Below are 22,877 nucleotides of genomic sequence, written 5' to 3' on the forward strand. Positions count from 1 at the left end.
CATCCCTTGTAATAGGAATATGGGATGGCAGGTCCTCTTTACAGTGTTATCTGGGGGTCAATATGATCCCACATCTCACCTCTAGGCTGGGAAGCCTGAAATAAAAAAAATAAAAAGATTCTGGCTTTGATCGTATTGGCGAGTTGGTAGAAGCACCGAAGGGCAGTGAGGGGGGGGGCGTCTATGGCTGGGTATTGCAGGGTATCACCGAGTATGGCTGGGTATCTCCGTGTATGGCTGGGTATTGCAGGGTATCTCCAAGTATGGCTGGGTATGGCAATTTATGGCAGGGTATTGCAGAATATTGGCGGGTATTGCAGAGTATTTAGAGTATTGGCAGGTATTGGAGAGTATTGGCGGGTATTGGAGAGTATTGGCGGGTATTGCAGAGTATTGGGGGGTATTGCAGAGTATTAGCTGGCATTGCAGAGTATTAGCTGGCATTGCCAGGGTATGGAGGGGTTAAATTCGGTGAGCAGCGATGTGGGCACTGCAGATGCAGCCCACAGCGCTGCTGACACCGATCTCTTCCCCCTCCACTGTACCGATCGGTACAGAGAGGGGGAGGGAGGAACCGGCGTCATAACATGACGCTGGTTTGTTTACAAGTGATCACTCTGTCATTTGACAGAGCGATTACGTGGTAAACGGCCGCGATGAGCGGCCATTTACCGTAATTTGTGATGCCCCAGGGGGCGCGCGAGAGCAGAATTCTGGGAGGCCATTAATTAACGGCCTCTCAGAGTTAAACAACCGCCCTGAAGCCGTTAATCGGCTATGGGCGGTTGTTAAGCGGTTAATAAAGGAAGGGATTTAATATTTGCTAGATGTGTGGTAACGTGCTTGAATGACATATTAATGTTCTGTATTAATCTGACTCATGGGAAAAAAAAATTCTAAGCGTCCCTGGGTGGGCTCGAACCACCAACCTTTCGGTTAACAGCCGAACGCGCTAACCGATTGCGCCACAGAGACCTTGTTAATGTTAGCTGTGAAAAAGAGAGATCCTGAGAGATCCTAATAGAAACATACCATTCTCCACTCATTACACTACAGAGATGTTGCTGATACTTTTACAATAATATGAAATAGTTTCTGTCGCATTGGACTGCTGAAATGTGCTGCAAGATTTTTCAAATGATTATATCTGTGAAAATGGAGCATTTATAGTAAAATGAGTATAATAATTAAAGAATTAATACAGTGAAATAAATAGTCTAGGGAATTATCAAGACTTCCTGTGCAATCCTTTCTGCATTCAAATATATAAATGACTAAAATTAATCATTTTAATAACAATTAAAATGTGTCATTCCAATAAATGATTGAATAAATGTATTTCGTTTAATGACAATTAAAACCTGTCATGGCAAAACATGAACTTCCCATACCGGGAGTCGAACCCGGGCCGCCTGGGTGAAAACCAGGAATCCTAACCGCTAGACCATATGGGAGGCCGATGAAGAGTTCAGGAGTTTGGCAGGGAAGGGTATATACTATGCTTCTTGGCTAATCATGAGCACATATCACACAGGTACATTTTTAATCACTTCAGCCCGGAGAGGATTTACCCCCTTCCTAACCAGAGCACTTTTTGCGATTCGACACTGCATCGCTTTACCTGACAATTGTGCGGTTGTGCGACGTGGTTCAGAAACAAAATTGATGTCCTTTTTTTCCCACAAATAGAGCTTTCTTTTGGTGGTATTTGATCACCCCTGCGGTTTTGAATTTTTGCGCTATAAACAAAAAAAGATCAACAATTTTGAAAAAAAATATATATATTTTTTACATTTTGCTATAATAAATATCCCCCAAAAATATATAAAAAAAACATTTTTTTCCTCAGTTTAGGCCGATACGTATTCTTCTACATATTTTTGGTAAAAAAAATTGCAATAAGCGATGATTGGTTTGTGCAAAAGTTATAGCGTTTACAAAATAGGGGATAGTTTTATGGCATTCTTATTAATATATATTTTTTTACTAGGCAGAACGGGGAGATGCTTGTTTACATAAGCAGCTCCCCATTCTTCCTCTCCGTGAGACGATCACAGGTATCAAGACCGCTGGACACACGACCCGACTCACGGAGCTGGCCGCAGGCGTGCACGCAGGCTGCCTCTTAAAGAGCCACATACAGGTACGTTCGTTTGCCTGTACGAACCCTTCTGCCGACGTATATCGGCGTGGAGGTGATTAGAAGTAACATTCTGGAGCAAGTGATGTGATGGTAGAGTGAGTTGTCCAAAAAAAAGTTTATTCATGTTGGGCATCCCATATCTCCCAGCGCCATCCAAGTTATACCCCTCAATAAAACTGTCTCGGAGTGCCTGAGAGTGAATGCAGGACTGAGCAGGGTGACAGACAGACCATAATTCTCAGCAGCCAATGCATGGGGTACCGCTACATCATCATCCTAAAGAAATAAACCTCCTCTCTGCTGCACTCTAGTTGCTAACTACCAAATTGCCTCCTCCTAGTTTAGCCAGCCAACTTCCCAACAATGACGGGCTGCCAAATGTGCCCTCCTCAGGCCACTGGATGGAAGTTTATACTTCATGGGATATCTAATGTGCATGTAGACAGGTTGCCTACTGTGAGCTAGTTAGCATGGCTGCCCTAACCAGGGGGAAGAGGTTAATGTCTCCTGCCACTGTTCCAGATCAATAATCACAGGCTTTTTTGGGGTCTCACCCACCGGTCTCATGTCTTTAAAAATGGACAGCAGTCCAGACCCGTGAGGTTGGCTGAGCCTTGAGTTCCAAAGAGCCACTGTTGAAGAAGAAGATGCCGAAACGTCAGTATACCAGCATCTGGGATAACGCCACTATGGACTATGGCTATAAGGGCTCTACCTGTGCAGGTATGCTGGGGCAGCCACCACTAGGATTAGTTAGAAGAACTTTTGCCTTTTATGCTGTTATGTTGAGTTCCAGCAGCCTGGTCTGAAGTTTTTCAAAGGAGTGCATGTTGGGTTCTGGCATATTCTTAAGAACCTGGGTCTGTAAAGCACTATAGGGTATGATTGAATTCTAAGAAGTTAGCTTGGCAAGACAAGGAAGAAGAGGTAGCTGCCACGGTTAACTGAAGAGAAAAACATGCTAAAGTCAAGGTGTGGTACCTGGTTAAGTGACAGGTCCTCGAGTAGCGAGGGGGGCGGTGCCTTGGCTCCCTCTCTAGCAGTCCATCTCCCATAGTAACTGGAAGCAGACTCACGTTACAGAGATACAACGCCTGATCACAAGATACTGAAGGAAGGATTTAATGAGCATGCATGAGGTCCACGCTATGAGCTTGGCGGGACCCCATTTTTTTACTGGGAGTGAGGTAACAGAGCTCTGTTAGATTGGTAGCGTGGGAGCAGGCTCAGTGCATCCCTCCAAATGCAAAACATTCAGGTAGAATGTGTAGCAACATGGGACAAACCACATCCAACTCTACACACAGTGAGGCTCATCTCTAAGTTGGGGGACTGCCTTAATGTTCAAATTTTTACATAACCACAGTCCTGGGCATTGCTTTGCATGAAGTATACCCCCCACCTGCACAACCATATCCCAGGAGGCACCCACAAAGAAGTGGGGTACATATCATTCTTGTCTAGGCTACAGGGGCAATGGGAGGGCTGGAGCATGCAGAAAAAAAGTAAATACATTTTTGGGTTGGAGCACAAGCTTTAATCACGCAAAATAATTTTTTGGCGTGAATGTCATCTTTAACTACCGTATATTGGAATTCTTTGTGCATTAACAAATGAGGTTCCCTGTTATATGCCAATATCACACAAACCTGGCGTATACATCATCTGTCCAAAAACGCCTTTCGGCTCAAAGGAAGCCAGATATTACACAAATGAATCTGAGGTTTTGAAACTTCCTCGTGAGACAGTTGTGATGAGGAAAGTCAAAGCATCGCTGACCACATACATCCTTTCTGAAACGGATGTTGCAAAAGTTTTGCATTAGAAGAACAGCATATTCAAATCATGCAAAGTAAATGACATCTGACGTAGACCTGAACTAAACAGGAGAAAGCTCCAAGAGATCTCTGCACATCGTTTTCAATATTCTTGAGTCTTCCAAAATGCCTTGAATCTCGGGTATTCAGAGTCATGGCAGCTTCCAGCAATTTGTAATTGTTACACCTTTACAAGGGATTCTACAGCAATGCATGGGATGTGATGTTACTACATAGATCAGTGTTTCTCAACCGCCTGAGTATTCTATGACTAGAATTTTTTTTTTTTTTAACTTTGGGGCATAGAAGCTCTTCAAAAGTAATGACTAGGCCCGAGTCTCACAAGTACTGTTCTAATACAAATTAATGTATTGCGGAGACAGTAGAACTTCATAAAGTATAAGTATTCTTTTATAGGAAGGGCTGTTTTTCTGAAGAGAAAAAAGAATGAAATGAACCAGGAATTAAAAATAACCACCACCACATCCCATGTATATGGAAACAAAAAAGAGGAGAGGATATGCCCAAAGGGACTTTTATAGGTGGGGTTAATAGACGTGGTCGAGTACAAAAATGTAAAAAGATATAAAGATACAATTTTTATTAGTACATCGTAAATATAAAGACAAAAAACATACAGAAATATTGAAACAAATACAAGCAAAGAAGACGAAAATTTTGCAATATATATGCAGAGACCCTTGCAGGATGTATATGAAAAATACCCCAGACTTTAAAAAGAAAAAATCAGGGCGTTATTCAATATATTCCTAATATCCAACATGGCTCCTCCGAAGCTCCTTGTTTTTTTTTTTTTTTTTCTTCATTCAGCCTGCTGGGTTGAAGGAAAAAAAATCTGCTAGTGTGTATTAGGCTTAGGCTGCATTCACACTACAGCATTTTCAATCACGGCAGATTTGCCATGGATCTGCTCGCAATTTGACAGGGCCGTGGTGTGAATGAAAAAACATAGGACTCACGTTCGATGCCATTCATTTGAATTGTCACATGATAAATCACGCTGCAATCGCGGAAACCCGCATCAGGAGACACATATCGCTCCAAAAGTAGCTCCTGAACAATTGTTGTGTGACATGTGTCCCGTGAAGTGGGTTGCCGCAATTGCAGCACGATCTCCGCAGACCCACACCGCGATTTAAGGTGTCATTCAAAATGTATGACATCTCAAATGCTAGTGCCGCATTTTGTCATTCACATCTCGGCGCTGTCAAATCGCAATTCAAATCGCTGTAGTGTGAATGCATCCTTAAGGCTATATTCACATGGGGAATGGGGTGCGGATAGTTTGCTGCATACCTCCCAACTTTTTGAGATGGGAATGAGGGACACCTATTAGCATAAGTATGTAGTCAACAGGCAGTGACAGTGCCCAGGGTGAGGATGCCAAAATGTGCACCCCCCAATCACAGAGTAGGGGGTGGAGCTAGCAGAAGCATTTGCAAAAACACATGTGATGGTTGCAGAGGGCACCAGTATTACTATTTACATTTGTGAGTGGTCATTACAATGATCACAAAGTAGACAGCCAATTAGATTGCTTTGATGGTGGCTTGGTTCGCAGCCAATAATGAGTAACCTGGCTGCCCAAGGGTGATTTTTGAAGATTATAAATGGTGCTCTAGAACTAGCTGAAGCTGATCTTGCTCAAAAACATCTTTCAATTTGGGGGCTGCAGCACTGATCATTGTATTCTGACAGTGGAGGAGTCCTGATGTCTGAGTACAATAGCACAGAGGGGGGATTCCTCCATCCACCTTGTTTGAGTGGATGCAGGGATCTGTTCAGCCTGCTGGAAAAATAAATAATAGTGTGTACTAGGACTGCACTGATACCGATATCGGTGCTGATACTAAGCATTTGCATGAGTATTTGCATAGCTGCTTGTCTGACAGAAGCCGATCTCACAACCAGCTTCTGTCAAACAGGCATGCTGAAAAACCAGCAGCCGATCGGCATCCGATGGGCACTTGCAGGCAATGGCTGCGAGCTCTCACCGATGTGTGCTGGCGGGGGAGCTGTCCCCTGTCAGAACAATAGCATAGTGGGCAAATTGCTGTACTAACATCAAATAGTTAGTTCAGTGACCTCCTCAGGTTTTTTTTAATCAGCCAGCATATAACATAATTTTTTTTTTTTATTCAACCCTAGGCATTACTGGCTGGATCACCAGATCAAGAAAAAAAAAATATATATATATATAGCTGCAATATAACACATTCTTGTTTTTTGGTTTAATAGCTAGTCAATTCTTTCTCTGTATGTTTAAATATAGCAGAAGGACTGCTAGATCACAAAAGTGATATCAGATAAGTAATAAAAAAAAACACTTCCTCTTTCTTTATAGATACCACATCCCTATTCTGCACAGCGACCTTCCAGAGTCAGAAGCACACGACACCAGAGATACATCTCCTGCCTGCACCATGGACCAAGAAATCCTGGGACACATCGTCCTCCTGGCAATTGTCACTTTGATCAGCGTTATCCAGAATGGTAGGATTAGCAATTCAAAATTAATAGTGCAGATCATACTAACATCATTTTAAAAAATATTTGTTTTTACGTTTGCTTTATACATTGATTTGTCCCTGTAACCTGTACAATAGATGGCATGTATTCCTCATTTTTGTTAGGTCACATTACCTTTCTTTTACCTGCATCTGTTTTTCACTTTGCTGTGTCCTTTCAGCAATGTCCGCCTTTTCAGATTTTGCACACTATCATGGGGGAGCCCCTTTGTGCACATAACTAAATGGTAACTTACAGTTGGTTGTAAGCAGCAGCCTTCCATAGCGTGGATCTCAGCATCCTCTCAGTAGAAGCTATTGACATTGGACTTTTATAGATTATATCCTTAGATTATATCCTACTCATATTAGAACTGAACCACAGAAAGCTGTACGCACTTAACTACGCTAAGTAGTAGGGTAAATAGACACTACTGTCCAGTATTGCAATATGTTATCTACTGTAGCAGTGGTCTTACAATGGCCTTGTACTATCCTGGTAGTAAATTTGAAGACGTCTGTGTGATCAGAAAGTAGCCAGGGTTAAAAAAAAAAATCAAATGTTTTATTTATTTTGCACACTGTCACAAGTCAGTATTCCTAATCACTGGCACACCAGTCATATGATGACACAGAATTGCACTGGTGACAGTATGTAAAAAAAAAAAAGTGAAAAAAACATATTATATTTAATTTCTTCATATTCCCAAAAATTGTGACAAAAAAAATTACAACTTAAAAAAACTTGCTATGCCTCTTACTAAATACCTTGGGCTGTCTACTTTTCAAAAAAGGGTAATTTGGGGGGTATTTGTAGTGTTCTGGCATTGTAGTTTGTAAACTTTCACACAAACAAAATAATATACCCTGATTTGTAGGCATTTTGAAATGTAGGCATTTTGGCCTAAATTTATGAAAAAATTTATATTTATTTGAAATTTTTTATTTTAGAAATTAAGAAATTTTTTTTTATTATTAGTTTTAAATCAGTCTTTTGCAGTTTATTTAGCAAAAAAAAACCCAGTGGTGATCAAATACTACCAAAAGAAAGCTCTATTTTTTGTGTGAAAGAAATGATAACATTTTCATTTGCATACAGTGTTGCATGACCGAGGAATGACTGTTAAAGTAGCACAGTGCTGAATAGCAAAAAATGGCCTGGTTATGAGGGGGGTAAAACCTTCTGGAGGTCAATTGGTTTACAGCCCACTGGCTGTTAAAAGAAAAACAATTGATCTATGGCCAGTTTTAGCCTAATAAAAATTGGTTGTCAGTTTACCATGAATAGAAGAAGGGCCCTGTATGGACAGAGATGGTATACCCAATAAAGAAATGCATTGTGGGCATGAGAATGGCCACTCTATCCTAAAATTGGACTCAATCCGAACAAAGAATTTATTGTGACTTTTAAAGTGCTATAAAAATCACACAAACCAGTTTATAGGATTTGTAAGGTATTGTTTTATTAATACAGTGTAAAGCAAGAAATGTAAATCACTTATAAACATCAGTAAAAGCACATCTAGACTATTTATGTACCACCCATATATCCCCATATATGTGCCCTATAATTCCCATGTTTTAATCAGATTTATACAAATATGTCCAATTTACAGGGGCGATTCAGTTGTGCGCTATACAAGTATTTCATTCATTCATTACACAAAACCAAATGCCTAAACATGGGTTCCAGAGTTCTGCCATCAACTTCATCACCAAATGAGTTGCGTCTTTCTCAGTGTGATTCACAGAACACTGCTTCCTGAGGAGAAATGGAGGAATGCTCTATAATATTATAACAAAATTAGAATGAATAAATATACCAATTTATATATATCTCCACAATATTAAACATACATTTTACCAATAACATAAACACTATGGGGTTGATTTACTAAAATCGGAGAGTTCAAAATTGAGTGCAGCTGCACATGGTAGCCAATCAGCTTTTAACTACAGCTTGTTCAATTGAGCTTTGACAAAAAACCTGGAAGCTGAATGGTTTCTAGTAGAGCTGCACGATTAATCGCAGAGAATCGTTATCGCGATTCTCTGCCGCCACAATCGCAACTCCGTTGTTCTGCGATTCTCACCATCAACCAATTTGAATGTTGTGTGAGCTGAAAAGTGCGTGCCACACCGCTGCACACCGATCGATGTTGTCCCAGGCATGTTGTCTCCCTGTTTCAGAGCAGAGCAGAGGGGAAGCCGTCGGAGCCAGGGTGCTGATGTCACTCAGCAAAGAAGAATGTGATTGGTCGGTCAGGTAAGTAATGTTTCTTCTTCACACTGAGGTCTTGGGGGACAAACGTGGCTACAGCACTGAGGAAACGTGAGCTGCTTTACTGCTTTATTTTTTAGAATCATCAAATGCTTAATCTTTCTCTCTTTCAATGAAGACAAGTCATAATTAATCAATCTCTTTATTAACCACTTGCTGACTGGGCCATAGGCAAAAGACGGTTACAGAGCCATAATAATCTGCAGTACTCTGCCAATACTCTGCAATACCCTGCAATACCCTGCCATACCCTGTCAGCATTCTGCAATACCGTGCCAATACTCTGCCAATACCCTGAAATACTCTGCAATACCCTGAAATACTCTGCAATACTCTGCAATACCCTGCAATACTCTGAAATACCCTGCAATACTCTGCTAATACTCTGCAATACCCTGTCAATACCCTGCTGGTGCTCTGCAATACCCTGCAATACCCTGCCAATACGCCGCAATACCCTGACAATACCCTGCCAATACCCTGCCAATACTCCGCAATACCCTGACAATACATTGTTTTTCATTACATTTCTTTCAATTTGACTGAAGTGAAATGATTATGGCTTGTTATTGCCATCTTGTTTGTTCAGAGGTTGTAAATCATTGAAATAAAACGTTTTTGAGAATCGTGATCTTTATTCTCTAAGCAAAAAAATCGTGATTCAAATTTTTTCCAGAATCGTGCAGTTCTAGTTTCTAGGCAGAGTTGTACTAGACATTGCACTCTCCAGGTTTAGTAAATCAACCTCTATGTGAAGGAGGGAGACTACTGTACAATTGTAATGTTAACTGTTGCTTAGGTTTTTAAGAAATATGCCACCAAAACTGTTTCCTCAAGAGAAATGGAAAGAAGGTCTGAAATATTATAACAAAATTACCAAAATGATCATTTATAATTAATATACATATCAATATACATATGTAAAGTCACCACAATAGTTCAGCACTGGTGCCATGCAGGGAACCCTTTGCATTTTGTCAATGAATACAAAGCATTTTCTGATTGGACATGGTGAAGAGGAGAAGCAGTGATGTCACAATATCCACCTTGTCCAATTAAAAAATGCTTTGCAATTTACCTAGTGAATTCTTTTAAAACTGTAAGTGAGCAGAACCAGAGGTCTTCACGTGTGCACAGTACAAGGAGAGAAAACATGTACAAAATAAGGGGAAAACTGTATTCTTTAAAAAAAAAAAGAAACACAACCAAAAAAAAACAAAAAAAAAAAAGCAATCTTGTTTTACTTACAATGTTTTGCAAAACAAACTACCCGCATACTCCACTTTTAGGGCCGGTTCACACTGGGGGCGATGCGAGGCGACACGACTTGCCTCACCGCGACCTGCCGCGACCTCAGCGGCGACTTGCAAATGACTTCTGTATAGAAGTCAATGCAAGTCGCCCCGAGGTCGCCCAAAAGTAGTACAGGAACCTTTTTTCTAAGACGAAGCGACTCGAGTCGCTCCTCTTAGAACGGTTCCATTGTACAGAACGGGGGCGACTTGTCAGATCGCGGCACGGCAAGTCGTGTCGCCTCGTGTCGCCCCCTGTGTGAACCGGCCCTAAAGGACACAATGGGGTTTATTTACTAAAGCTGCAAAGTGCAAAATCAGGCTCACTTCTGCATAGAAACCAATGAGCTTCCAGGTTTTATTACCAAAGCTTAATTGAACAAGCTGGAGTTAGAAGCGCATTAATTTCTATGCAGAAGTGAGCCTGATTTTGCACATTCCAGCTTTAGTAAATAAACCCCATTGAATACTTAACCACTTGCCGTCTGCGCTATAGCCAAAAGAGGGCTACAGCGCAGACTTAATTTGCTGGGAGGGTGTCCCTGGACGTTCTCCCGTGCTTGAGCAGCCTGCACACCCTCTGCAGGGCACACGCGGCACGCTCTGTGATCACTGAGTCTATGAGACTCGCCTGATCACAGATCGGAGTAAGGGGTCAATCTGTCATCTTATCTGTTCCCATCAGTGTCGTCTATCTGTGCCTATCAGTGTTGCCTTATCTGTGCCCATCAGTGTCACTTTATCTGTGCCCATCAGTGCAGCCCATCAGTGCCCATCAGTGCAGCCTCATCAGCTAATATCAATAAAGGAGAAAAATTACCCGTTTGCAAAATTTTATAACAAACTATGAAAAATTTCTGTCTTTTTTTGTTTGTTTAGCAAAAAATAAAAACCCAAATGGTGATTAAATATCACCAAAAGAAAGCTCCATTTGTGTGAAAAAAATATAAAAATTTAATTTGAGAACAGAGTAGCATGACCTCGCGATTGTCATTCAAAGTGTGACAGCACTGAAAGCTGAAAATTGGCCTGGGCAGGAGGGGGGTTTAAGTGCCCAGTAAGCAAGAGGTTAAAAGTGGGGTATGCCTGTATTCTTTTGTGAGAGTTCTACTTGAACTACTAGTGTGTTGTTTCAGTAAATCAGGTGAGTCACTGAAAACTCGTCTATGGATGGTCTATGTTATATCAGAAGACAGTTCCTGTAAAGATGACAGGATATAATGCTTGATCTTTAAAGTGGTTGTAAAACAATACAGACCACTTTAACCTACAGGTAAGCCTAATCTTACCCCTTGTACACACGGTCGGAGAATCCGTCGGAATGTGTCCTATCGGACCGTGTCGTCGGATAATCCGACTGTGTGTGGTATGCATCGGACTGATTCCGTCCGAATATCCGTCGGACCCAATTTTCCAACATGTTGGAAATATTTCCCGACCAACTGGTTTGATCGCACATACTCCAATCATGTGTAGCGAATTTTGATGGGACCAAGTGCCACGCATGCTCAGATCAAATTCCTACATCAAAGCTATTGGCTACTAGCCTGAATGTAGTCCCATCGTAACGAAATTACGTTATCACGTTCTGAAAGATCGGATTTTTCGACAACTAGTCCGACCGTGTGTATGCAAGAGTTTCGGACACAATCCGTCGGACTAAGTCCAACGGACAAAATTTGGTTGGCAGAATCTCCGACCGTGTGTACAGGGGCTAAGGCTTACCTGTCGTGCAAGAAATATTTTCCTAAAAACAGGCACCGATGTCTATGGCGCATGTGCGCCGTAGACAACAGAGCAGGCGCACTGAGGGTGATGTTACAACAGAGCAGCTAGGACCTATATTTGTGAGCAACTATCTTCAAGGATAAAGCAGATGAAGGGCAAAATGAAAATAAAAATATCTGATGAGCACCAGATATTGATGCGTTAGTTTATCAAAAACAGTGTCAAATATTGTACTGGTTTATGTTGCCCTCTTTTACTTTTATAAAAAAAAAAAAAAATACAAAAAAGCAAAGTTTTAATACTTAGGTACATGGATTATGATCTGCCCAACTTTTTCTAGTCATCAGCTATCCTCATAGTTAGTATATTTTATGAATCAATAAGTAAAGTAAGGCGCTATTCTCATGAAAAAAAAAAAATAGTGTGAACTATAACATGTTTTCTCAGTATTACCTCAGTATTACTAATACCATATACTGTAACTATTACATTTAGAAGTAGGATTTATTATACAAAGAAAACGTAGAAAAAAGCATAAAAATAAAAAATAAAATAAAAAAAATAAAAAATCTGCACATCAAAAAAGTTTGAAATATATCCCAAAATTATACAGTTTTTTAATAAGCTCCAGTAAAGTATTCAATCTATCTTTATGTCCCATCCACCATACTGTGCATGAAGGATCCTGAAAAGATATATATATTTCCACTTTGCAATAAACAGGCACTCCACCACGTGTGATAATGCAGATGCACTCACCAGAGCCCTATGGTCTCAAGAACCAATATAGCCTTTTATTACACCAATTTGATCAGATGTAGTAATCAAGCTTTCTTCAGCAATATCTGCACATTTCTCCAGAATAAGTATTCTTCCATAAGATGGTTATCAGCAATCACCAAAAAGATAAATGACAGGAAGATCATGCAATACCGTTTATTAAAATTTATGCTTTTTTCTTCATTTTTTTGTATAACAAATCGAACTTCTGATTATAATAGTTTCAGGGTATAGTAATACTGAGGTTTTGAGCATGGATTGAGTGGAGGTTTAATACAACTATTGAAATCACGTTATAAGTTCACACTATTTTTCTTTTTACACAAATCTTACTTATTGATTAATATTTTAATGTGATCCACACTTAAAGAGGCAGCTGTCACATTAATGCATGGAGGTACACATGATAGGTGCCCTTTACAATAGGATTTTAGCATATTTTATGTGTCACCCAAGACAATTCCTCTGCTTCCAATGTGGCTCAGGAAGGTCAAAAGGTTGGACACCGCTGCTTTAAATTCCCACCCCAGACATCCCGGCGCTTCCCACCCCAGACACCCATACAGTATGTAATCAGTCATTTAGGGGTGATCCTGAGATAGCAATGACAATCCTCAGATACCATTCGATAGCTTCAAGCCCCAAGATAATACACTCCAAAAAGCTCCATCCTCCAAGGTCAGGGGCAGCTGATGCACACAGAAAGTTTTTTTAATGCATAGAATGCATTAAGATAAAAAAACTATTGACTTTACAACCAATTTAGTTTACATTGTCCTGTCTATTTCTGTATATGGATGATGGGACTGTAATTATTTAAATTAAGAAAATCGAAGTATCCTTTTCCTAAAATAAAGCTGTCACATGGCCCAGATCTTTCCCAGCCTGTCTGCAGAGAAACATAAGCAGGAGGACCTTCTAGTGCTCTGCTGCTGGTCACATGTTTAATATAAAAAAAATGCATTTGGAATACAGAGTAAAAATAAATAAATATCAATAATCTGTTTTAAATTGGAATGCAAATATTATATTCAAAATTAAATCTGTATTATTTTGTGGAAATAACACAGCCGGTGTCTTAGAATAAGAGAGAGGTGAAGTCTCCAGTAATCTACATGTAATATCTCATCCTCATTGTGTTTAACTGGTTAGTGGGCATAGAGGAGGAGGGAGAGAGTGGGCTGTCATTTACCACTGTGTATACGCCTACATCTGTGACTCTATAGTCATATGGGCTGCTCAGATGTGATGGGGAGGAAATGCTCAGCATAGAAACTCACTGAAAAGTGAGCATGTGCAGAGTTGCCACTATAGGTGCAAAATCCCTACCTGAATGGAACAGAAGGTGGAGATAGAGAGCAGCAGGATCAACCAGGATTTTTGGAGAATACAGCAAACAAATCTCATAATGACCGGGGGAGTATGAACTGATTGTTTTTTGATGTGAGTTTAGTGACACTTAGCTTAGGAGAAAAACTACATAATCGGTCTGGGCTACCAGCCAGCCAAAAACTATATGTAACTAGTAGACCTTGTTAAGGACAAGGGGCTACATTAGCTAACTGCACATGCCTACAAGTCCATATAGAAAAGCAAATGGAAGTCCTGATTGACTAATTCTTCTCTTGGTCTTACCTTGAACTCAAGTTTTTCTTGAGGACTAGAACTCTGCATTGGTCTTTCTAGACCCAGCTCTGCCAGTGAGGCCATCCAAATGGGGCATCTGTGCCTATTTACAGAAATTATAGCCAGGCAACTTGCACTTTCAGAAGGAGAAATCTGAAGTGGCTGTCTATTTTTATTTCATGTCAGGTTTCTTTAACAACCAGCATACTGAATCCTTCAAAGGTCTGACCTCATTACCATGGCTGGTTGTTTACTTATTTTTTTTAATGAAATGTATCCACTCCCAACTCCTGACTCATTTACTTCTCTTTTTTACAAGCTTTTTTTAAGTAACACGTATGACCAAAAGTTCAGACCAAAGATCTCACGTGTCTTCCATCTCAGACTTAAACTGTATACTTGCAGAAAAGACTCAAAATGGCTTATTATACCACAACAATGCAAGCAGCAGACCACACAAGGCAAACTTCAGTGATAGCCACTAAAAGTCATTCATTTACTCAACTGTAGCTAACTGTACCTTCAGATTTGCTTGGATTTAGATACAAAAGTCTGCATACCCTTAGTTCTTAATACTGTGTATTGTCCCCTTTAGCATTAATGACAGCATGCAGTATTTTGTAATACTTGCCTATGAGGCCCCAAATTCTTTCAGGTGGTGGTATAGCTGCCCATTCATCTTGGCAAAATGCATCCAGATCATACAAAGTCTTTTGTCGTCTTGCATGAACTGCACGTTTGAGATGTCCCTAGAGTGGCTTGATTATGTCAAGGTCCGGAGAATGTGATGGCCACTGCAGAATCTTCACCCTTTTCTGCTGAAGGTCAACTTGGCCTAGTGCTTAGCATCATTGTCGGGATGGAAAGGTCCAAGTACGTCCCATGTGCAGCTTTTGTGCAGAAGAATGCAAATTGTCTGCCAGTATTTTCTGATCAGATGCTGCTTTCATTTTGCCATCAATTTTCACAAGATTATCTGTGCCTTTAGAGCTCATATACCCCAAAAATATCAGTGAGTCACCACCACCTTCACAGTGGGGATGGTATTTTTGTCACCCCCTGTATTACTTGTACTCTGTGCCTGACCATCTGTGTACTGAACCTGGCTTTGTCTACTGTTTTTGCTTGCCTGCCTCCTGCCCTGATCCTGTCTTGCCATATGTACTCTGCACACATAAGTAGTCTCTGCATTGTCAGCCAGGCATACTTTAGGGGTGTGACCTAGTTCCAGTTTGCTGGCTTAGACCCCAAGCCCTGAGAAATCCTGAGTTGCCTTTCCACAAGGGCTCACTACCATAGAAATTTGACACGTCTGCTTTAGCCTATTGTTCACACAAGTATGTGGGGTGTACCTAACTAGGATAGCTAGTCAGTGCCGATAAGCTCAGGCATCCTGCAAGTTCATCTCTACACAAACTAAAACACAAACAAAAACATGGTTTATTTTTTTACTCAAATAAGTTGTAGGCAAGGACAATTCTACATAGTAGCCCACCTCCTTGTTTAAGTGAGCTGCAGGGTGAAATGACCTGGCCTTCGGCTGATTGGTGTAAAAAAAAGAAGAAAAGGCAAGTTTTGAGTTCATGTAGAGTTGAGTTCTGACGAGTTCATCTCTACTAGTCAGCTTTTGGTGAGGCAGGACAAAAGGAACTGAGAAGCTCTTCTTCCAAAGCAGGGATCTCCAAACTTGTCAAACAAGGAGCCAGTTTACTGCCCTTCAGACTTTAGTGGGAATGGACTGTGGCCAGTGGGAGTAGAAAATGCCCTGGCATTGATAGGAGTAAACAATGCAATAGGCTTGGTGGTCAGTGGGAGTAAAAATACTACATCGTTGGTGTCAGTGGCAGGGTTTTTTAAACTAGACGATGGGCGGGAGGCTCCAGTGGTAGAGATAGTCAGCTTGGAACATATTCCAGGGGGCAGTATTGGGGGAATTAGTAGTAGGTTGACCAAAGCACATAAACCCAAGGTAAGTATAGTAGCAAGTCCTAGTTGCAATCTCGGAACACCCAATAAGAATAATATGCGACTGGTCTAAACTACGTGGCATGTTCACCAATGCCAGGAGCCTGACAGACAAGATGGGTGAACTAGAGATACTGTTGTACGAGGAGGATTTGGATTTTGTAGGAATTTCAGAGACTTGGTTCAACAGCTCTTATGATTGGCTGGCAAACATTCAAGGGTATACCCTTTATCGCAAGGATAAAGACATTAAAAAAGGGGGAGGAGTATGCCTATATATAATATTGTAAAAGTAAATGTGAGAGATGACATCACTAAGGGAGCTAGGGAGGAGGTGGAATCCTTGGAGGTAGAGCTCCAAAGGGATGAAGCTAAGGGGAAAATAATACTGGGAGTATGCTATAGGCCTCCTAACCTAAGGGAGGAAGGGGAGACAGATCTCCTATCACAATTTGGATTAGCAGCAAGGCTGGGAAGTGTTATCATAATGGGGGATTTTAAATATCCAGACATAGACTGGGTGGAGGGAACCACGCATTCATCTAAGGCTCGCCAGTTCCTAAATGTCTTGCAGGACAATTTTATGGGTCAGATGGTAGATGCGCCAACTAGAAATAAAGCGTTACTGGATATACTGATTACCAACAATACAGACCTGACGAGGGATGTGAAAATACGGGGCAATTTGGGTAACAGCAATCACAGGTCAATTGGCTTCAGTATAACTCACAAAAATAGGAAACATAAGGGGAATTCAAAGACGTGGAATTTCAAAAGAGCCAACTTCCCTAAACTACGAGCCTTGCTAGAAGGTATAAATTGGATTAAAATCTTAGGAACAAAGAACACGAAGGAAAGATAGGTTTGCTTTAAGAGCATATTAAATAAGGGCATTAGCCAATCTATCCCATTGGGTGATAAATTTAAAAGAGTGAACAAAAGCCCTGGTAAGTATGTAAACAGTAAAAAAGGGAGGACAGACCATATTGGCCCCATAAAGAATGAGGAAGGACATCTGGTTACAAAGGATGGGGAGATGGCAACGGTATTGAATTTATTCTTCTCCTCAGTCTTTACAAGGGAATTGGGGGGCTTCAGTAACCAAAACTGCAGTGTTTATCCTCATGACACATCACAGGAAGCACCTCCATGGTTAACATAGGACAGAATTAAAATTAGACTTGGGAACCTTAACATTAATAAATCACCGGGACCAGATGGCTTGCACCCGAGGGTACTTAGGGAACTTAGTCAAGTAATTGCCAGACCATTGTTCCTAATTTTCACTGACAGTCTACTGACTGGAATGGTACCAGCGGATTGGAGAAAAGCCAATGTAGCACCAATATTTAAAAAGGGCCCAAAATATGTCCCTTGGAATTACAGACCAGTTAGCCTAACATCAATAGTATGTAAACTCTTGGAGGGGATGATAAGAGACTATATACAAGATTTTAATAATGAGAACGGTATCATTAGCAGTAATCAGCATGGATTCATGAAGAATCATGGAGGTGAAATGCCATCTAGATAAAGGAAGGACCGTAGATGTGGTGTATCTGGATTTTGCAAAAGCATTTGACACAGTTCCCCATAAACGTTTATTGTACAAAATAAGGTCCGTTGGCATGGACCATAGGGTGAGTACATGGATTGAAAACTGGCTACAAGGGCGAGTTCACAGGGTGGTGATAAATGGGGAGTACGCGGAATGGTCAGAGGTGGGTAGTGGGGTCCCCCAGGGTTCTGTGCTGGGACCAATTCTATTTAATTTGTTCATAAATCATAAATATGTTGTTCATAAATCTCTGTATTTGCGGACGATGCTAAGCTAAGGTTGCGAGCACTGAACTTATCCTCACCGGCCTCTACCTGTGTAGTGTGTTTTTTTATTGACACTTTTTTCCCCAGGTGAATGGGTAGGGGCACGATGTACCCCATACTCACTCACATAGGGTGGGGGGGGGCAGGATCTGGGGGGCCCCCTTATTAAAGGGGGGCGCCCAAATTCCGATAAGCCCCCTGCCCGCAGACCCCGACAACCCTGGCCGTTGGTTGTGTGGATTGGTATGGTACAGGAGGAGGGCCCGCGCTCGCTCGCCCCCCTTTCCTGACCTGTTGGGCTGTGTGCTCGGATAATGGTCTGGTATAGATTTTGTTGTTGGTGTGGGGGGTTCCCCTTAAGATCCATACCAGACCGAAGGGTCTGGTATCGTCTTGGGGAGGACCTCACGCAAATTTTTTTTTACATTTTTGCTAGGTTCCCCCTTCAAGATTCTGAGCACACAAGTCGCATCGCAGTTCGGATCCTCTTAATGCGACTTCTGGTGCGACCTCTATTCAAACCAATGGGCTCCCATAGTGAACTATTGATTTTGAATAGAGACAGAGAAATGCGTCTGAAAGCCAGTGCAGAGTAACATGCATTGAATTCAATGCAAAACGCAGATAAAATCGAGTTTTTAATGCCGCTTTTTTCCTGGCATCTGTACTGGCTTTACAGCTCATTTTTTTAAATGTCCGTGGGCATGTAGCCTAACACCTTTTACCGGCATCTGATGTTTTTACAGCTCTCGTGCTGGAGCCTCAGAACGCACTGGTCCTGTGTTATTTTTGCAGCTTAAAAACGGCTATGCCATTTACAGCTCAAAAAAGCCATGGTGGGCATGAGGCCATAGGCTAACATGGAGAGGTGTTTTTAAGCTGTAAAAAATGCTCAAAAAAGCGTCTGTAAAAACGTCTATGTGCATGAGGCCTAAAGCTGACTTCATATGGGCGGCCAGGTGTAGCAAGCTTGCTGTGTTTAGAGGCAGCTACATGTTACCCTGGGACAGGGCTGCGCTCTGTGCTTTGGTCGCATATAAACTGCCTGATTAGCTGCGTAAGTAGCTACCAAGTCAAATTCAGTAACTTACATTAGTTCTTTGAGGCTGATGTCAGTGGTCCAGTGTGTCCCTGTTCTCTGTTTCAGGAACGAATCAGGCCCAAATTTTTGCCTGAATTCGGAACCTGAACCAGAGCCAAAGACGCATAGGACCCCTATCCAATTCGCTCCGCAGCTGCCATGGGTATGTGTGAACCGTCTCCATTGAGAGCCAGTCACAATCTCCTGTCATGCCAATTGGATGCGGAATCCAACTTGCATTAGTGTAAACCCAGCCTAAAACAACACTTATAGACTCTTTTACGTGACAGCAGTGAATGTGACATTCAACAGACATTCACAGATTGTTAATCAGTTAATCATTCCCCGTAATTTAAAAACATGCACCGACCTGCAGTGAATCACTGAATGCCACATTCATTATTATAAATATGCCCTTTAACGTTTTGTTTACACTTGCTTACTTACACTTGCTTTTGTTTACATTTGCTTTGCTGTTTGAAGCGTGATCTGTTTTTGGATCGCTCTTCAGACAGCATTAGACAGGTGGCCAAGTGTCGTTTTATTGCCTCATCACCACCTGTTTTAACCCCCTAATTACCAGACAACTGCACCACAAGCAGGCATGTGGTGCATGGTTGCGGAGCGCTTGCAGCTCGGCCCCCTCACTTGAATGGGTCGTGCTTCTCACTTGAATGGGTCGTGCTTGGCAGGTGGTACCACCCAACGAGCATGACAGCGGATAGAACTCTGACCACTGTCACAAAGCCACTGCATATTTTCACCTTCAGCCACTACCTGTGCAGCAAAAGTAGGAGTAATGGGAGGTAAAAACAGCTCAACTGCAGGGTTTTACCACCATTCAATCACAGGTGAAAATGAGGCCTTAATGATTTATTTTAATAAACACGTCTGCAAAAACTGAATAGATAATATTTGCTGTAGAGCTGTTCAGAAAGGAATCCCAAAGGACAAAGTAACACATGAGAATTTAAAGAAATTGCAGATGAAATTTCAGACAGGTACTTACCTGACAGGCTCTATTGAATTTTACGTGTTGCCATCCCAATATACAGTATTTCAGACATTGGTGGCTGGAAGGGAGGCTTTTAGGCAGCCTGCAGAAAAGGAGTGGATAGGGATTAGAATACCTGTCAGTTTTTATTTCTGTCTCTGCCTCTGTTAGGGAGATTCATCCTCTCTAGTTCTCCTGTTTACCATTATCACTGAAAGTGAAATTAAAAGAACCCAGTACCAGTACCCAGAAAATTTCTGGAGAAATTTTCCAATGGAGACACTAGTTCTGGTGACCTCGGGGTCAAGGAATTCTCTTAATTTGCAGTGATTTCCTCTCACTTCCTGTTTGGCTGTGGGACAGGAAGTGAAGGGAAATCTCCACAATGGGACACAGATGGCAAAAAAAAAAAAATCCGACAAGGGTTATAACCTTCCCCTACTATATCCAAAATAAAAATAAAAATTTTGCCTACAGTTCTACTTTAAGCCCTTGTACACACGGTCGGACATTCTGACAACCAAATCCGTTGGATTTTGTCCGACGGATTTTGTCCGAAACTGTTGCATACACACGGTGGGACAAAGTTGTCGGAAAATCCGATTGTACATAACATGATGACGTTATTTCGTTACGACGGGACTATGTTCAGGCTAGTAGCCAATAGCTTTGGTCTAGGAATTTGATCTGAGCATGCGTGGCACTTTGTCCGTCGGAGTAGGCCACACATGATCGGAGCATTTTGTCTGAAAATTTTGCCGGCAAGTTGGAAAAGTTGGTTCGTCGGAATATCCGACAAAACGGTCCGATAGGACACATTCCATCGGAATCTCCGACTGTGTATACAAGGACTAAGTGTTTTTGACAGAGTGGAGAGGGATTAGAACACCTGTCAGTTTTTTATTGCTGTCTCTGCTCCCATTAGGGAGATTCAGCCACTCCTGTTTACCATTATCATCAAAAGTGAAAGTAAAAGAAAATCCTCAAATTTCGGTTGACACTAGAACAGAAATAGAGGGGAAATCTTCCAAATGGGGACACTAGTCCTGATGACCCTGGTGACACCCCAGGATTCCCTCACTTTGGAAGGATTTCCTCTCACTTCCTGTTTTGGCTATGTGACAGGAAGTGAGGGGAAATCTCCCCAATAAGACACAGAAGGCGGGAAAAAACAATCAGACAGGAGTTTTAACCTTCCCTGAGGCCGCGTACACACGGGCGGACTGTTCGCCCAACCTTGTCCGCTGAACAGTGTTTGGGCGGACAGTCCGCTCGTGTGTGGGCTTTCAGCGGACAGTTTCAGCGGACAGTTGGACGGACAAAGTCTTTCGGAAATTCCGAAAAACTGTCCGCTGAAACTGTGTTTGAGCGAACAGTCCGCCCGTGTGTGGGCCTGTCCGCTGTACTTTCGAAATGAGCGGACTGTTCCCGCTCGGAAAGTCCGCCCATTTCGAGCGCGTGTACAGGTAGGCGGGGCCCGCGAAGGAGACGTCGCGGGCTCCGCCGCCTGGAATGGGCTTAAAGGGGAACCCCAACGCCGAAAAAAATCGGCGTGGGGGTTCCCCCCAAGTCCACACCAGACCCTTGTCCGAGCACGCTACCCGGCCGGCCAGGAAAGGGGGGCGAGCGCGCCCCCCCTCCTGAGCCGTACCAGGCCGCGTGCCCTCAACATGGGGGGTGCCTTGGGGAAGGGGGGGCCGCGCGGCCCCCCCACCCCAAAGCACCTTGTCCCCATGTTGATGAGGACAAGGGCCTCTTCCCGACAACCCTGGCCGTTGGTTGTCGGGGTCTGCGGGCGGGGGGCTTATCGGAATCCGGGAGCCCCCTTTAAGAAGGGGGCCCCCGGATACCGGCCCCCCACCCTATGTGAATGAGTATGGGGTACAATGTACCCCTACCCATTCACCTGTGAAATAAAGTACAAATAAAAACACAACACAGGGGGAAAAAATATTTTATTGCACAGCCGGGGGTCTTCCGTCTTCGGGGGTCTTCTCGCCGGACTCCTCCGCTATGTGTGTGTAGCTCTTTTGCCAGCGGAGGAGTCCGGCTTTCTTCCTCCCCGCCGCCGGCCTCTTCTCCCGACTTCGGGGGTCTTGTCCCCCTCTTCGGTTCTTCTGCCGGGCCACCGCGCCTGGTCCGGTGGCCCGGTCTTCTGTCGCCGTCTTCCGTTCTTCTGTCGCCGCCTTCGGTTCTTCTGCCGGGCCACCGCGCCTTCTTGTAGCTCTTTTACAGGCGGTGGCCCGGTCTTCTGTCGCCGTCGCCGCCTTCCGTTCTTGTTCTTCTTCTTGTTCTTCTTGTTCTTCTCCAGGCGATGTTGACTCGACGAGCTCTCCGGCCGGAATGCCGGGGACGCGCTGTGCGGTCACTTATATAGTGACAATGGGGCGGGGTCACATGGTATATGTCACATGGGTTGGTCACATGGGTTGATGTCACATGGGGACTATGACATCGTAAGGGGGCGGGGTCACCATGTGACATCAACCCATGTGACATATACCATGTGACCCCGCCCCATTGTCACTATATAAGTCACAGCGCAGGGCGGCTCTGGCATTCCGGCCGGAGGGAGCGACGTGTCAACATCGCCTGGAGAAGAACAAGAAGAACAAGAAGAAGAACAAGAACGGAAGGCGGCGACGGCGACAGAAGACCGGGCCACCGCCTGTAAAAGAGCTACAAGAAGGCGCGGTGGCCCGGCAGAAGAACCGAAGGCGGCGACAGAAGAACGGAAGACGGCGACAGAAGACCGGGCCACCGGACCAGGCGCGGTGGCCCGGCAGAAGAACCGAAGAGGGGGACAAGACCCCCGAAG

At 42.9% G+C, this 22,877-nt stretch overlaps 1 protein-coding gene and 1 non-coding gene across 2 annotated transcripts in view; one reads left to right on the plus strand and one right to left on the minus strand.

The window, feature by feature from the left end:
- Positions 1-901: 901 nt before the first annotated feature.
- TRNAN-GUU (transfer RNA asparagine (anticodon GUU)) lies at positions 902-975 on the minus strand. Its single transcript has one exon. It is a non-coding gene; the product is annotated as a tRNA-Asn (tRNA).
- A 5,357-nt stretch (positions 976-6,332) lies between these two features.
- Positions 6,333-22,877, plus strand: part of ALOX5AP (arachidonate 5-lipoxygenase activating protein) — a 29,218-nt gene continuing 12,673 nt past the window's right edge. The window contains exon 1 of the mRNA XM_077484089.1: positions 6,333-6,474. Within this exon, the coding sequence (XP_077340215.1) occupies positions 6,405-6,474 (70 nt within the window). The 5' untranslated portion in view covers positions 6,333-6,404. The remainder of the gene's footprint in view (positions 6,475-22,877) is intronic.

Source organism: Lithobates pipiens, unplaced genomic scaffold, assembly GCF_037356315.1.
Source record: "Lithobates pipiens isolate NorthernLeopardFrog02 unplaced genomic scaffold, aLitPip1_a1.2 Scaffold_16, whole genome shotgun sequence".
NCBI lineage: Eukaryota > Metazoa > Chordata > Amphibia > Anura > Ranidae > Lithobates > Lithobates pipiens.